The 16,492-nt window shown below is 30.2% G+C and overlaps 3 protein-coding genes and 1 pseudogene across 3 annotated transcripts; all 4 read left to right on the top strand.

Moving 5' to 3' along the window:
- Positions 1 to 1,339: 1,339 nt before the first annotated feature.
- On the top strand, positions 1,340 to 5,338 carry LOC107435395 (3-isopropylmalate dehydratase large subunit, chloroplastic-like; annotated as a pseudogene).
- A 1,002-nt stretch (positions 5,339 to 6,340) lies between these two features.
- Positions 6,341 to 8,225, top strand: LOC107435394 (uncharacterized). The gene is made up of 3 exons (XM_048478006.2): positions 6,341 to 6,903; positions 7,473 to 7,571; positions 8,014 to 8,225. The coding sequence occupies exons 1-3, from the start codon at positions 6,397 to 6,399 to the stop codon at positions 8,104 to 8,106; spliced, it is 699 nt and encodes a 232-aa protein (XP_048333963.1). The 5' UTR covers positions 6,341 to 6,396; the 3' UTR covers positions 8,107 to 8,225.
- A 1,959-nt stretch (positions 8,226 to 10,184) lies between these two features.
- LOC107435389 (uncharacterized) lies at positions 10,185 to 11,357 on the top strand. Its single transcript, XM_016046995.2, has 3 exons — positions 10,185 to 10,646; positions 10,810 to 10,917; positions 11,259 to 11,357. The coding sequence occupies exons 1-3, from the start codon at positions 10,185 to 10,187 to the stop codon at positions 11,355 to 11,357; spliced, it is 669 nt and encodes a 222-aa protein (XP_015902481.2).
- Positions 11,358 to 12,921: 1,564 nt separating this feature from the next.
- On the top strand, positions 12,922 to 14,407 carry LOC107435390 (uncharacterized). The gene is made up of 3 exons (XM_016046997.2): positions 12,922 to 13,296; positions 13,454 to 13,546; positions 14,309 to 14,407. Exons 1-3 carry the CDS (start codon positions 12,922 to 12,924, stop codon positions 14,405 to 14,407), a joined length of 567 nt encoding a protein of 188 aa, XP_015902483.2.
- The last annotated feature ends 2,085 nt before the right edge of the window (positions 14,408 to 16,492 follow it).

Genomic DNA, 16,492 nt, shown 5'->3' with positions numbered 1-16,492 from the left:
GATATTCAAAAAAAATTCTAAAAGCCTAAAAAATATCAGATGTTCAAAAAAATTGAGAGCTTAAAAAAAATACCAAATGATAAAAAATATTCTAAGTGCCCTAAAAAAAATATCAGATGATAAAAAAAATTCTTAGCCTTGAAAAAAATACAAGATGTTAAAAAAAAAAAAATTCTGAGACGCCAAAAAAATTACCATATGGTTAAAAAAAATTCTAAAAACTTGAAAAAAATTCTAAAACTGGATATAAATACCAAATATTCAAAAAAAGGTTCTGAGAGCCTAAAAAAATACCAAATGGTTAAAAAAAAAAATCAAATGTTCAAAAAAAATTTTAAGAGCTCAAAAAATCATTTGGTATTTTCATTGTGCTATGGGAATTTTTTTTATTATCTGTTATTGTTTTTGGTAGTTGAAATTATCTTACCCATCTCCTATTTTTTTTTAAGCTTTCAAATTTTTTTTACCATATAGTATTTTTATTGTCCTCTCAATTTTATTTTACCTTCAAATATTTTTTTGAGTATATGAAAATTTTTTTGGCCTCTTGAACTTTTTTAATATTTTTTGGGCATCTAAAATTTTTTTTTTAATCATTTGGTATTTTTTCATGGTCTTTGAATTATTCAAACATCTAGCATTTTTATTGGGTTCTTCATTTTTTTTTAAATATCTGATTTTTTTTTTGGACACTGAGAATTTTTTTACAATATGATATTTTTATTGCGCTCTCAGAATTTTTTTTAGCGTTTGATTTGTTTTTTACTCTTAAATTTTTTAACATCTAGTATTTTTTTGAAGTTTTTAGAATTTTTTTAAACATTTAATATTTTTTAGGCATTCAAAATACTTTTTAATTATTATTATATTTTTTATGATCTGGAAATTTTTTTAAACATTTGATATTTTTTATTGTGCCTTTAAAGTTTTTTTTACCATTTGTTTCTTTTTTTTTTTTTTTTTTTTTTGAGCTCTCGAGTTTTTTGAACATTTAATTATTTTTTTTGGATGTTTAATTTTTTAAATTTTTAAATAAAACAACTTGAAAAGTAAAATAAAAAATCAGATTTGGACATTATATATGTGGCACATAACTCATATTTAACTGTTTCAATCCATTTTAATTCAATTGGACCAATTTATAAGAATTTTGAAAACAAGAATATTAATGAGACTTGTTAAAAAAAAAAAAAGAATATTAATGAGACAAAATTGATTTTATGATAGAAATTAAATGAACAAAATTGATTTTATGATAGAAATTAAATGATTTTAGATGCAATCAAAGTGCAATTATCCTTTTTTTTTTTTTAATTATTAATCTTCTGGATTGAAGCAACCTGTTTTCCCCTTTTAACAAAAATAGGTTTTGGCTATAGACAAAGGCATCAGCTCTTGGTTGGATTTGAAATTCCCCTATGTGAGAGTTTGAAAGTCCAAATTAATAAATAGAAAAAATAAAAATGTTTATAACTGCAGATTTCCACTCACTCAAGAGATCAACTATTTCCTTCCGACAAGACAGTCAAAGACACAGAGACAGGGTCATGGCTTTTATTGCTATTGGTCCAACCTCCAAATACTTGTTGTCATTCTTGTTCACCTCACAACCCTTTTAATTGTCTGCTACGATTTTCTCTGAACAAAGTCTTTTTGGTTTCTGATACTCACTGAGACTATTATATTGAACCTCAGAACGAGTTGGGTCTCTCTCCATTCTACAGGAAGACAATCTCCAAGGAAATTCATTCCATTATGGCCCTGCAACGGTCAGAATGCAAGCCTGCCACCACTGGCTCGGTTTGAACAAACTTGTTTGTTGTTTACTGATTTGACTTTGAGTGTTAATTGGGTGTCTTTGTTTTGTGGTTTTGGTGATCAGTTTTTGATTGGTTTAAGGTCAAGATGGGGGGGATGACGATGACTGAGAAGATTTTGGCAAGGGCCTCTGAGAAAACGCAGTTGAGCCCAGGTGAGAACGTTTGGGTTAATGTTGATCTTTTGATGACTCATGATGTTGGTGGCCCCAGCTCCATAGGAATCTTCAAGAAAGAGTTTGGAGATCAGGCCAAGGTCCTTAATTTTTTATAGTACTTTTTATTTTACATTGTGGGAAATGTTTATGTAGATTTAACTGTTGAATGATGCTTGTACTGATTTCCTGATTATGAAGCCGAACTGTTGTATTGATAGTAAATTCTTGCAATCTTCTAAGCGTTTTAGAAGTATTAGACTAGACTAACAGTATTATAGGAACCCACAAAAAGAAACTTTGTACCCTGAAATGGATTATGAGAAATTTTGGTTTATTTTCATGATTGGTGTGGCTTTGACAGTTGTGGATGGTTTTGCCCAAAAACCCCAAGAATTTAGTCGATTTATATGCATTTTCATGTATGCCACATCTTAATAAGATGGAGTCTTTATTGACTGTACAAAAAGTCTTCATAATATGCTTTTGTTTTGTTCATCCACTTTTTCTTATTGTGGACTTTTTAGTTAATGAAATGCTCTATTTTCAGGTGCTCTATGTGTCCATGCCTGTGTTATTGTTTAAGAATGTCAATTTAGTAGCTCTGATATTTAATGAATGCTTAATTGATTTTACCCCAAGGTTTGGGACCAGGAAAAGATTGTAATCATACCTGACCATTATATATTCACAACTGATAACCGTGCAAATCGCACTGTGGATATCTTGAGGAGTTTCTGCATAAAACAAAACATCAACTACTTTTATGATATTAAAAACCTGGGGAATTTTAAGGTGTGCTGTCGGTTATATAATCTAATTCTAGTCAAGCTATATTTCCTGGCTACTGATGCTAAATATAAGTTTGGTGGTTCACTATATTGGCAGGCTAACCCAGACTACGAAGGTGTTTGCCATGTTGCGCTTGCTCGAGAAGGTCACTGCACCTGGAGAGGTGCATTTTCTTCTTATAGTCATTGATTTCCAATTTTTCCTTGCAGTTCATATCTTATGTTTCAGAAGAGCTGTTGAGCCCTTTTATGGTTTTTTTTTAGGTACAGATTCTCACACCTGTACTGCTGGAGCAGTTGGACAATTTGCCTCTGGAATTGGTCACACTGATGCATGTTTTGCATTGGGTAATGGGAAGCTTCTGCTCAAGGTTTGTAAAATTGCAGTTAAGTTTTTTATGGCTTTTAGTGATTGTTTTATACTTGCAGGAGTCATACAAAAGGTCCCTTGTGAAGTATTAATATGCTACTCTGTTTGACATGCTTCTATTACCTATTTCATATGTTTTCCTTTTAGCTGTTAGGTTTTAGAATCAATTGTATTGACTAACCTATTTTGCTTGCACATAGATTTCTGACCACGTATAGATTTGACATCTCAAAACTTGAGCCTTTGGTGGCAAAGGTGATACGTTGTATCATCCTCTTTGAACTGGAAAACTGGGTACTAACATAACAACATACACATGTAATCATCAATTTAATCTAAGGGATATATTTGTTTATCTGCTGCATGTTACAGAGAGTGTTTTCATATGGACTGCCCTTAGTCTATCTTTATATTTCAACAGATTGCTATTCTTTTGTTTCTTATTATTATTATTGTTTTTAAAGGACTAATTTGGCTAATTCATTTTTGTAGCCTCATTCTCCTGATAATCGTGCTTTAGCTAGGGAGTGCAAAGATATAAAAATTGACAGAGTAGATATTGGATCCTGTACCGGTAGTAAAACAGAGGATTTCTTTCTGCAGCCAAAGTTTTTCTAGCTTCAGTAAGTGGTTTTTATCTCTATTAAGTTTTTTTATATAGGTAATGGAATACTGTTTCAACATGATCATGTAAGTGAATATTTATTTATTTATTAATTTCTTCTTTCTGGTCTCATTGAGGTCCTTTGAACCTATGAACTATAAAGGGAGGCTAGCTCTCGCCAATCCTGTAGATCCTCCAATTCTTATGGAGGTTGGAATAGATCCAATATCTATGCTATGCTTAAATAATAGATGGAGAGTTCAAGCTTGATGATATGGAAGTTGATGATGAGTTGATGTAAAGCTATGCTTAGCCAAGTTAACTTCTATAAAATTGGGAAGAATGTAAAGTTAATGTAATTTTGGTTAATATTTATATTGTGAGTTAGCTGTACATATGAAGGTTATCTCTCTCTCTCTCTATATATATATATATATATATATTTACACATACACTACTTTTCTGATTTGTGATTGCCACTGCCTGATATAGATTGTCCCTTCCATAAAGAATCTGACTGAGGCAATTCATGCTCTTCCACATACACATCGCTTTAGTGGATATTTGTATCAGTCTCTTATTAGCCATTTCCCCCCCTTGATGTACCTATATTTTAACTTTATTATAGAAAGAGAAAGAGTGTGGTATACATCTGCTGGTGCACTTTGCACAATAGGATAATTTGTATTCTGTGTGCGAGCTCTTTGAACTAGTTTGCATATCTTTCGTCTTATTAGATTGAAAGATGTGTTTTTGTTAAATGCAGGGTAAAAAGGTTAAAGTTCCCACCTTCCTTGTACCTGCCACAAAAAAGGTTTGTCATGTAGTATAATCAAGTATTGAACTGTCAGATGTTAAAGTTACAAATCATTAGGATATTATGATTGGAGTTAATGTATTTATCATATATAAGCTTTTTTGCATCCTACCATTTACAGGTTTGGATGGACATATATAGCCTTCCAGTTTCAGGGTCTGGTGGCAAGACTTGTTCTCAGATATTTGATGAAGCTGGTTGTGATACACCTGCAAGTCCTAGTTGTGGTGGTTGTCTAGGTGGCCCTAAAGACGATTATGCACGCATGAACATACCTCAGGCAAGATGTTATTTCGTTTTATTTTTGTTTAATTTACAGAACATTTTCAGAAAACACGGCAGTAAACTAGCTTGAGTTGGGGACTAGTTTCTTTTTTAAAAACGAATTAAAAATTATGTAGTATTTGCAGGTATGTGTTTCAACAACAAACACGAACTTTCCTGGCCGGATGGGACACAAGGAAGGCCAAATATATCTGGCTTCCCCATACACAGCAGCAGCGTGTGCTTTGACTGGTTATGTCACTGATCCAAGAGTTTTCTTGCAGTAGACAATAAAAACTCGCAGTTCCTCATAATATTGTAAATCTGGCTTGTACTTTTTATCTGTAAGTGAAAGTACTGCAACATCGAGCTGAAAATGATAGTGGCGTTTGTCATACATAGCCCAAAAATTCCATTAGGAGGTTGGTATCAAATAAGCTGTGTAAGATAGATTAAGGTTGAGTTTTTGAGTTTTATAATGCACAAGAAGGAAATAAAGAATAAGTTGGGTATTTAGGCAGAGACAACGTACATTATGTATGATAGGATTATGCATGGAAATTGGTTATAAACTCCAGCAGCACTACTATAAGTACTTCACCAACTGATGTATACTCGCTCATTATAAGAGAAACTAATTAAGGGTGACATAGAGGAAGAGGAAGAAAGAGAGATTTACAAATATATATATATATAGATATATGATATGGAAGAAATACGTAGAATTGCCATAGCATATTACAACAATTTGACGGAAGAGCAGAAGTATAATGCCTATAAAATGTTCCTATCAATGGATCCGAATGGAGATGGAAGGGTAAGCATAGATGAATACATTCAGATTTTTGGTCTGCTCGGCTTCTTATCATGTAATTCCAAGCCAAGCCTCTTCATGGAGCTTGACAGAAATGGAGATGGAATTCTTGATTTTGAAAAGCTTCTTTGCTTGTACTTTCTTTTGAAGAGTGGGGAGACTGGTCTCTTGTGACGGCCATGGATGTGGAGCCTTTCTAAAGGGACCTCATTTTATATATAGACGTGACTAAGAAAAAGGGACTAAGACATAAACGAAAAATTAAAAAAATAAATAAATAAATAAAAAGTAATAGAAAAAAGAAAAAATTCTAACTGCAGAAGAGATAAAAGAAGCACAGATGGCACTCTTTATTTGTATAAGGATAAAATGGTAATCTGATAATACAAATAATAAAATATTTAAAAGACAAAATCTGCGGGGACGTGCCCCCTCTGGTCCTACGTGAGTCCGCGGGAAAAGAAAAATAAAAAATATATATATATATATATATTAAATTTAGGTCTGTAGGTGCAAAAACATGTCATCATTACAGATGTCATTGTGTAATTGGATAGTCTCACTGTTCTATAACCACACGGCAACTTCCAACGACTTATTAAACGTCAAAAGTAATCGACACGATTGACTTCAAGTCAACTGAAAAAAACGTACAATTATTTTATCATTTTTGGTTCTAAAATAATATAAATATAAGATAGAAATTGACATAATCTATCACACGAATAGGAAAAGAGAGAGAGAGAGAGAGAGATCATAAATATATGGAAGAGATTCGTGAAGCAGCTATAGCTTACTACAACAATCTATCACACGATCTAAAATGCAAAGCCTATAATATGTTCTTAGCAATGGATTCGAATGGAGATGATAAGATAAGCATGGATGAATATATGCAGAATTTCAGTCAATTGGGTCTCAAATTGAATGCCAATCCAAGATTCTTCATGGAGCTTGATAGAAATGGAGATGGTATTTTGGATTTTGAAGAATTTCTGAGTTTGTACTATCTTATTAGGAGTGGGAGGTTTGTTTTTTGTGACGGCCATGGATGTGGAGCTTTTCTTAAAGGACTTTATTTCACTTGCTCTGACTGCTTCTCTATCTCACAGAATACTTTCGATCTATGCTCTTCTTGCTTCAATACTAGGAATTACTATCACCACCATGACACCATTTTCGATAATTTTACTTTGTTTCGGTGTATGGCTGGGTACCGCACAAGGGTAGCACAAGCACAAACGCAATGGCAAACACAAACATATCATCAGGTATTTTCTAAGAAGATAAAAACTACTCAAACTTTTTTTTTTTTTTTTTTTGTTTCCTCTTTTGGATAATTGCACTTTGAGTACTCCAATTTGGTTTGGATGAAGATTCTAGTCTTAGTTAGGCAATTTTTCTTTTTTTCTTTCTTTTTTTTTTTTTTTTTTTGGGGGGGGGGGGGGGGGGGGGGGGGGTCATATATATGATAAGTTAGCTAGAGGAGGGGGAGATTTTTTGGATCTAGACACGGTCAAACCCTCCACTCTCCTTAACAAATTGTAAATTGAGAACTTTTAATTAATTGCAATATTTAGCCTATTTTATAACAGTAAAGTCGCACATTCTTCTAGGATAATGAATTCAAATCCTAATCCTCTCACTTTCAAAAATAATAATAATAATAATAATAATAGTAATAATAATAAAATAACAAAATTGCAACATTTTAAAAATAAGCTTAAGTACTTTTTTTTTTTTCCCTTCATTTTTAATCTGTAACTAAGCAGTTAATTATTTTATCAAGCATCATATGGATTTAATTACTTGGGCTACTTTAAATTGGGGCATGCAACAGGTGCAGCCAGCTGGACCGTCTCAGATGGGACAATGTTCTACTACTCAAGGTAGTATTTCTGCACTCTCTGCTCCAGGAGGATCTAGCCGCTCTGCATCTGTAAGTTAATAAAATTTATTTTTACGAACCCAAAAAAAAAAAAAAAAGTTAATAAAATTTCAGTAGTGCTACATATACCAAGTTGTTTTATAAGATGTGATAAAAACGACTGTTATTATTTTATTAGTTGAGAAGTAATATAAACTATAAATTTACATTTTCGAAGGCATAAACGAAATTAAATATAAAATAATAAAATAATGACATTTTATTTTTTCATATTCATGAGTTGGTTTTTATTATTTTAGTAATTTTGTAGACAAGGCAAATATAATTAATTTTGTGATGTGGAATTTGATAATTGGTAAAAAAAGAAAAAAAAGAAAAATCAGATTAGAAAAATTGTGAAGGTTGCTCTAATCTTGTTAAAATGGAAATATATAATAATATAAGGCTGTTTTGCATGCTGATAAGTTTGGGTCTGTAATTATAATAATTTCAGGGCACAATCAAGGAAGTTACTGAAGTAGTGGGTGACATAAAGCAACTCGTAAATTTCGCTCAAAACATCATTGATATATGCAGCATAATGTAAAGCCATTTTTTCTTTTTGTATTAATTTAGATTGCATATATAATATGGATAAAGACAGAGACTTATATTGTTTTGGTTCTTGAAAGAATTTCTATAATCTATTGTTATGTTCTTATGTTATTGTTTTGCGTTAATACTAATTAATCAAGGGCCTGTTTGCTATTTTCTTATTTGGTAACGTTTTATATTTCTTGTTGGAAAAAAGCTCTCGGGCTATGTCTTTAGCTACAAAATTACTATATGAGCAAATTGATGTTGTAAAGAAGCTAGACAATTAATTTTCTGCTCGTCATTTCCCTTCTCCGGTTAATAAGCAAGGACCAATTAAATTACTATCGAGATTTGGAACATTTGAGCAAGGACTAATTAGAAAATGAAAGTAAAATTTTTCATGTATATATTATTGTCCTTTACTCGATTGACTAATATATATTTAATAAAAAGATAAAATGCACTTTTTATTTAGCTTCATTGAACATGAAATTTCTTATCATTGAAGATGTGGTCATTGCCTTTAAACTATTCCTTGAGAGGCCAATGCATTTTTAATTTGGAAAAAACAATTAATTTAAAGAAAAATGACAAAAGGATGTATCGACACAATTTCTACAAAATTGGTCACAATGCGATCCCTTCTTTTGGTACATGTTCAACGATACAGCTTAAAATAGTATCTAAAAGAATACATTTTTTTTTTTTTTAAACAAAAAACTAAAACCAATAATGCATGTGGGATTCAAAAATAGTTCTTTTAGTTGTCAAAATGATAGGCCCGTTTTAAATGAAGGACTGACCCAAATATAATTGGACTATTTTCAATCCAAACCAATTAATTTTTTTTTTTCCAAGTCCAATCCAAATCCAATCAAAGGAGCATAAAATAATCCAATTTGATTATACTACATTTAATTTAAAAATGTATTTTTAATGATTTTATTATCAAATCAAGCATAATACAATCTTTCTTATTTTTTAAACAAAATGCAAATACAATCTAACTTAATTGCACCAAGCTTAAAATAGATCAGAAATGTGGTCTAATCTTGTATTTATAATACGTCCTTAGAGTTTCAATAATATATTTTTTTTTTTTGACACGATAACAATGTCGGGTTTTGAATGCAGTTATATATGTCTTTCCCCACAAACCAAAACAAATAAAAATAATAAAAAAATAAAAAAGAAGGAAAATATATGCATACAATAAAATAATTATAATATAAAAACTGTTATGCCAAAAATAAAATTGAGAGACCAACCAAGGGGTCAAAATGCTAAAAAAGAAAAAAAAAATTAAAAATCAACAAGTAATTTGAGTCTCCCATTATTTTCCTTTCCTTTTCTTTTTTTCTTTTCTTTTTTTTTTTTTCCCGTATTATTCATGTGGCTAGTTTTTTTTTTTTTTTTTTAAATAAATACTACTGGGTTTTTCTTTTTTCTTGTTTTTGAAAAATAATATACTGGCTTAAAAATTGGTAAAGATCAGGGAAACAATGAACTAATAAATTAGTGAAATTTAATTGGCTTCATCATATATAATTAATTGTCATCTATTATTTGTATTATTGAAGCTCTGGTCAATAAATATAGGAAGTAATTAATTAATTCTCGGTCAATTCAATGCGAGCTGGTGATGATGAGCTGATGACAAAGACAATTATATGATATGACAATTATGTGATATATACTTAATTATACCGTGTTAATTTCCAGCCATAATCCTATATTATATGATCATATAATACAAAAAAAATTGTGATTAAATTTGTAATTAACACGACTCATGATTTGGCCTTATTGATAAAAATAAGTGTAATACAAACAAAATAAGAAATCATATCATGGATTTATATAATCTGTCCATATTTAACAGAGGAAAAACGCAGTGAGAGAGAGAGAGAGAGAGAGAGAGAGAGAGATCCATATGGAAGAAATACATGAAACTACAAAAGCCTGTTACAACAATAAGAGTAATATAAAACATAATAAGAAATTATATATTATGGATATATATACTCTGTTCATGTTTAACAGAGGAAAAACAGAGTGGAAGACAGAGAGAGAGAAAGAGAGATCCATATGGAAGAAATACATGAAACTGCAAAAGCCTATTACAACAATTTGGCTGAAAATCAAAAACAAAATGCCAATAAAATGTTTCTATCAATGGATTTGAATGGAGATGGGAGTGTAAGCATCAGCGAGTACGTTGAGAAACTGGGGAAGATGGGCTTCAAATCCTGCAACAACCCCAAATTCTTCATGGAGCTTGACAGAAATGGAGATGGAAACCTTGATTTCGAGGAGTTTCTAACCTTATACTATCTTATCAAGGGTGATAGGCTGGTATTCTGCGACGGCCATGGATGTGGAGCTTTTCTTAAAGGAGTGTACTTCGCTTGCCTCCACTGCTTCTATCGCGAAATGAAAAATACTTTCGATCTTTGCTCGTCGTGCTTCAACGGCAAGAATTTTCGCCATAACCATGCAAACTTTTTGGATAATTTTGCTTTGCTGCGTTGCATGGCTGCAAGCTGCACCGTAACAGCATATTAACACAAATCTTTCTTAATTATATCAGTGCAACAACTAATATAATAGTTCTCTATCTGATTGATTTTTAATTAGTTAGTTAATTAATTATTTTCTCTTTGATGAATTTGTGAATTTAATTATGTTTACGGTATTTTAAATTTGTGTGCAGCATGTAAAGCCAAGCGGGTATTCTCAGTTGGAGCATTCTAGTAGAAGATTAAGATCTAGTACTTCTACGCTACCTAGTCAAGGAAGTGGCTCTACAAGTTCTAATCAGGCAAGTTAATTAAGTGTTTCGTTGGATGATGATTGATAAACTTTTTTTCATTTTTCCATTATAAATGATGCTAATATGGTTGTATTTATCATTTAAGCTTTTAAACAAAAATAATAATAATAAAATAAAAAGAAAACCAAAAATATAAATGTTACCAAATATTCATGAGCTATCTTTCACTATGGGATATTTTAGTAATTCATAGGCATAAAAAATTCACATGAGTAGTGAATGAGAATGAATACAATGCAATAAATGGAAAAAAAAATTGTGAATTTTATTAATTCACGGTTGCATATGATTGATATATATGTGAGTTTTGGTTTTGTGGCCACCTTCAGATGAAGAAAATGGAGAAAGCAAGTGCAGCATTTGAGATGCGATTTAGCATTGCAGAAACCATTGTCGAGATTAGCAACAATGGGTGTAGCATTATGTAGTCCTTGTATGTGTAGTATTATGAAAAATTAACGTTCTAATACATATCTTCTTTAGTTTTTTCGTAATTACATTTATATTTTATATGCTTTTAAAAATTATCATTAACTTTCTATATAAAATGGATGTGCATATAAGTATTCATTGATTAACTTTAACTGTTAACGCCAAAAAAGATTAAAAATCAATATTTTATAATTAAATAATATTATGAAAATATAATTTTAGCATTTAATTGTTTAATTATTAAATTTCTATGGTAAAAAACTAATAGATGGATATGTTTTAATAAAAAATGAAGAGTTAGTGATAATTTTTTAAAAATATAGAATAAATGTAATTAAAACAAAATTGATGGGATTTAAATAAAATTTAAATATAATGATGATCCACCACTAATAATTTAAGCTTTTTAGAAATAATATTATTCAACTTTTACGATGGAGTACTGTTGGTGTACTAAAATGACAGCAAAAGCAGCTATAGTGGACTTTTACCATATAAAAATGCTATAGTGGATAGTGAGCTGAAAATGATGGTGGGCTTGTCATAAACAGCTAGCCCATGAGTTCTACTGGGATAAGGTTATAAGTGTCATATAACCTTTGTGTGAGATAGAAGCTACCATGGAGCTTTCAAAGCACTACAATGAAATCGAGAAGCAAATGAAGAACATGGTACTTGGGTTCACTTATTAAGCATAGACAACGTATAATTGGCAATGGCGTTACAGCAGTACTGCAAATATCAAATTTTTTACCATATTTATTTAATAATGATATGGCAGGTGATATAAAAAATAAGGGTTGATTGAAAAAAAATTTTAAACTAAATATAGATATAAGTTAATCATTAGATGAATCATAATTTCCCCAATAACTTTGTCCTCAACCTCAAAGCATCAACAAGGGGGAGGGGATCCTAATGACTTCCGATCTTAGAAGGGTGTGTTTGAAAAAAAAAAAAAAAAAAAAAAAAAACTCAAAACACTAAATGAAAGGAAAAAGAAAAGATCAAAAAGAGATTTCACGGACTCAGTAAAGATCAGGGAAACGACTACGATAGATTGGTGAAAATTAATTGGCTCCATCATATATAATATAGTTGTTGTCTACAATTTGTATCACTAAAGCTCTTGCATATTGGCCAATCAGTATTGGAAGTATTTAATTCTCCGTCAATTAAATGCTAGCCGGCGATGAAAAGACCATTACATGATATACTTAATGATACCGCGTTAATTTCCTCTCACAAAGATCATATTATAAAATGATCATATTATATAAAAATTGTGCTTAAAGTTATAGGTATTAACGATTCATGCATGGTTCGGCTTTATTGATAAGAATATGCAAACAAAATAAGAAATTATATTATAAATATACTCATCCTGTCATCCATATATATATATATGTATATATATTTGACAGAGGATTTAAAAATAAACAAGGAGTGGAAGAGAAAGAGAGAGATCCATATATGGAAGAAATACATGAAACTGCAAAAGCCTATTACAACAATCTTACAGAAAATCGAAAACAAAAAGCCAATCAAATGTTTCTATCAATGGATTTGGATGGAGATGGGAGAATAAGCATCAGCGAGTACGTGGAGATGTCTGGGAAGATGGGCTTCAAATTCTGCAACAATCCGAACTTCTTCATGGAGCTTGACAGAGACGGAGATGGAAACCTGGATTTCGAGGAGTTTATGAGCTTATACTATCTGATCAAGAGTGATAGGCTGGTCTTCTGCGACGGCCATGGATGTGGAGCTTTTCTCAAAGGAGTCTACTTCACTTGCCTCCACTGCTTCTACCGAGAAAAGAAACATACTTTCGATCTCTGCTCGTCGTGCTTCAATGGCAAGAATTTCCGCCATAACCATGCAACTTTTTTGGATAATTTCGCCTTGCTGCGTTGCATGGCTGTAAGCTGCACTGTAAGAGCATATTATAACACAAATCTTTAGCAGGCAAAAACTAATATAATTGTCTCAATCTGATTGATTTTTAATTATTAATAAATTAAGTAATTAATTATTTCTCTTGTATATGAATTTATGATTTAATCATGTTGGAGGTATTTTAAACATGCAGCATGCAAAACTAAGAGGGTACTCTCAGTTGGAGCAATCTAGTGGTACTTCTAGACTACCCAGTCAAGGAAGCGGCTCTACAAGTTTTGATGAGGTAACTAAGTTTTTGTCGGTAATGTTTTCATAATAAGGGTAAATTGTACTTAAGTATATCCTGTTCTTAGTTAGATTTTATTTTAGATTTTTAAATTTAAAACGTTTCATATTAGACCTTCAATTAATAAATTATTTCATATTAGTTCAATTTCTAAATTAACTAACAAAAATTTTAAAATTAAAAAAAATTAATTAGTTTTTTCATTAATTAATTAATTATTTATTTATTTTTCCTTCATTTTATTTATAAATTGATAAAATTAGTCATTTTTAAAAAAAAAAAATTTAACCTTTTTATCAGTCAATTTGTAAATTGGATTGATGTGGAAAAGAAATTGTACATTAAAAATCAATATGAAACATTTTAAATTCGAAAATTCAATATACAATCTAAACTGAATATAAGATTTTAAAAAACAATTACACTAAACTTTTTCATTTTGCCATTATAAATGACCCTAAGATATAGTAGTTATTTATCACATATGTAAATATAAGCTTTTAAACAAAAAAGAAGAAAACTGAAAACATAAATCTTATCAAATTAATTACATATGAGATAATTTTAGTATGGGATATTTTTGTAATTCGAACCTGCAAAAATTCAGCCGCGTAGTGGTGAATGAGAATGAATATTAATGAAATAAAACTTAGTGAGTTTTTTTAATTCAAGGTAACATATGATTGAGATGCATTTATATATATATATATATATATATATAGTATTATATGTGAGTTTTGGATTTGTTGCTACATTCAGGTGAAGCAAACGGAGGAAGCAATTTTAGCAGTTGAGTTTGCAGTTAGCGTTGCAAAATCCATTGTCGAGATTAGCAATAATGCATGTAGCGTGATGTAGTACTTGTATTGGATAAAGACTTTTTTATTTTGTTTTCCTTCTGTAATATTGTATTCATTTCCAATCACAAGAATAAACTAAAATATATATATATATATATATATATATTTTTGGATTATCAAAAGAATATACTTCAATGTATAATTTGAAAAGCAATCAAGATTAGCTTAAATATTGATTGACTCAAAGGGAGCTATAGCTTTCTCCGATTCTATATCTATATATAGATCATGTATCCGAATTCTTAATTAACATAACAATTGTACTTATAACAAATCGAAGAGAGCTCTTTTCTTGCAGTAGAGAGTATAATCGTAATTCTTTTGAACAATGTAACCATGTACGTATATTCTTGTACTAACCCTCCTATCAAATAAGTTTTGCGTGAGATGGGTTGCTATTGACGGGACTTGCCTTGAAATTCGTTTAGAATTCTCAAAAGTGGCCATATTTTTGAAAATTTCATTGAAAATTCTATAGAAATTGAGGACAACCTCTTTTTAAAATATTGACAAACGCAAAATTTGATCCTAGAAAAAACATAATATATATTTTTAGAGCAGCAGCAGAATCATCAACAACATCAATATTAAGGACCTCATATCCATGATCAAACACAATATCACTCTCCAGTCCATAGCAATTCTAAGAATAAAATTTTTGAAGTAAAATGGAAGGAAAAATAATACAAAAAAGTACTAGGAAGAGCAAAAAATTATTATAAGCTGCTAGGATGGAAATCAATGCAGGAAATGCAATTCCCTTTGTAGAATCTCCAACTATCAGCTAGAATAGATTAAAAACAAAAATGGTGAGTTGGTAGTAAGTGAATATTTTATATAAGAAAATAATCATATAACTTAAAATCATTTTTCTATCTCAAAATTTTACTTTTTGACAAGACTTGTAGTAGGAACGTAGTCCATAGAGAAAGTCTTACTGAACAATTTTTTAAGAAAAATTAGGCAAAACCTCGCTTAGAATATGGCCTATACCAAAATTTTTATGTAAATAAAAATACATTTCAATATATCCAGAACAGCAACCTAATCTTCAAACTACATTTTATCAATTGACATCCACCATTAATCCACAACCAGAACACAATTGTAGTATTATCAGTATCCAAACGTTACAACACTCATGATCAATGTATATGAAAATATACTAAGAGATTTTATAAAATTTAAATCAATACAAGCAGAATAAATGATACAAATATGGATAATCATAAGAGAAGTAATATGCTAGGGAAGCTGCAAGCTAACAGTCAGGATTTAAGAAAATAAGTTAAAATATTGAAATGTCATATAGATATATCTCAATAAGTGGACTAAATTATATAAGAAAATTATTAATTAATTTTTGAAATTCTTTCTCTCAAACATCATATTTTTACTCTTTGAAAGGTTTCCTGTTTTAAAATGCTTTACATAAAACCTGTATTTATAACCCCAAAAATCTTATTGAATAAAAATTCAAAATCCGATGAATATATCAACATTTTAATTATGAAAAATGAATATATACATTCAATATATCTAGAGAGAACAGCTTTTTTAAGATAAAAGAGGTAGCCCACTAAGTGGTAGGAGACCTGTAGATATGGCATAATAAAACTTACTGATGAATCCTGTGCTATTTTTTCTCCAACAAAATAATAATCTATTTCAATATGTTTGGTTCTTGCATAAAACATTCGATTAATGGACAAGTGAAAAGCATGCATGTTATCGTATACCAAATAACTGTATAATAATAATAATAATAATAATAAAGATATCATGAAAGCAATTCAACAAGTCCATGATAAAAGAGTAAAAGAAAAAGAAATTAGAAAGAAAATAAAAATTTTCCACGATAACTAAAGAAGAAATAAAGGAGTAAAAATGTCAATTAATGTGTCAAATTCAATGGCCAGAAAGATTAAAAGAACCAAAACTCCAATTCAACAATAGCTTCTCCGTCTCAACGAAAGTAATACTCTTTTAATTCAACAATACTTTCTCCGTCTCAATGAAAGTGATAATCTTTTAGCAAAGTGTTAGAAAAATATATATATATATATATGTGACCCCAAAACTT

This window comes from Ziziphus jujuba, chromosome 3 (assembly GCF_031755915.1).
Source record: "Ziziphus jujuba cultivar Dongzao chromosome 3, ASM3175591v1".
Lineage (NCBI taxonomy): Eukaryota > Viridiplantae > Streptophyta > Magnoliopsida > Rosales > Rhamnaceae > Ziziphus > Ziziphus jujuba.
Note: the sequence above shows the minus strand (reverse complement) of the source record. Positions and strands in the feature narration are given on the sequence as shown.

What these genes read in the sequence shown, in the direction of transcription:
- LOC107435394 (XM_048478006.2), top strand. Translation starts at nt 6,397, where the DNA reads ATGGAAGAGATTCGTGAAGCAGCTATAGCTTACTACAACAATCTATCA. An exon ending in AAACACAAACATATCATCAG is followed by an intron (nt 6,904 to 7,472) that starts GTATTTTCTAAG and finishes GGCATGCAACAG; the next exon opens with GTGCAGCCAGCTGGACCGTC. An exon ending in GATCTAGCCGCTCTGCATCT is followed by an intron (nt 7,572 to 8,013) that starts GTAAGTTAATAA and finishes TAATAATTTCAG; the next exon opens with GGCACAATCAAGGAAGTTAC.
- LOC107435389 (XM_016046995.2), top strand. Translation starts at nt 10,185, where the DNA reads ATGGAAGAAATACATGAAACTGCAAAAGCCTATTACAACAATTTGGCT. An exon ending in GCATGGCTGCAAGCTGCACC is followed by an intron (nt 10,647 to 10,809) that starts GTAACAGCATAT and finishes ATTTGTGTGCAG; the next exon opens with CATGTAAAGCCAAGCGGGTA. An exon ending in GCTCTACAAGTTCTAATCAG is followed by an intron (nt 10,918 to 11,258) that starts GCAAGTTAATTA and finishes GGCCACCTTCAG; the next exon opens with ATGAAGAAAATGGAGAAAGC.
- LOC107435390 (XM_016046997.2), top strand. Translation starts at nt 12,922, where the DNA reads ATGGATTTGGATGGAGATGGGAGAATAAGCATCAGCGAGTACGTGGAG. An exon ending in GCATGGCTGTAAGCTGCACT is followed by an intron (nt 13,297 to 13,453) that starts GTAAGAGCATAT and finishes TTAAACATGCAG; the next exon opens with CATGCAAAACTAAGAGGGTA. An exon ending in GCTCTACAAGTTTTGATGAG is followed by an intron (nt 13,547 to 14,308) that starts GTAACTAAGTTT and finishes TGCTACATTCAG; the next exon opens with GTGAAGCAAACGGAGGAAGC.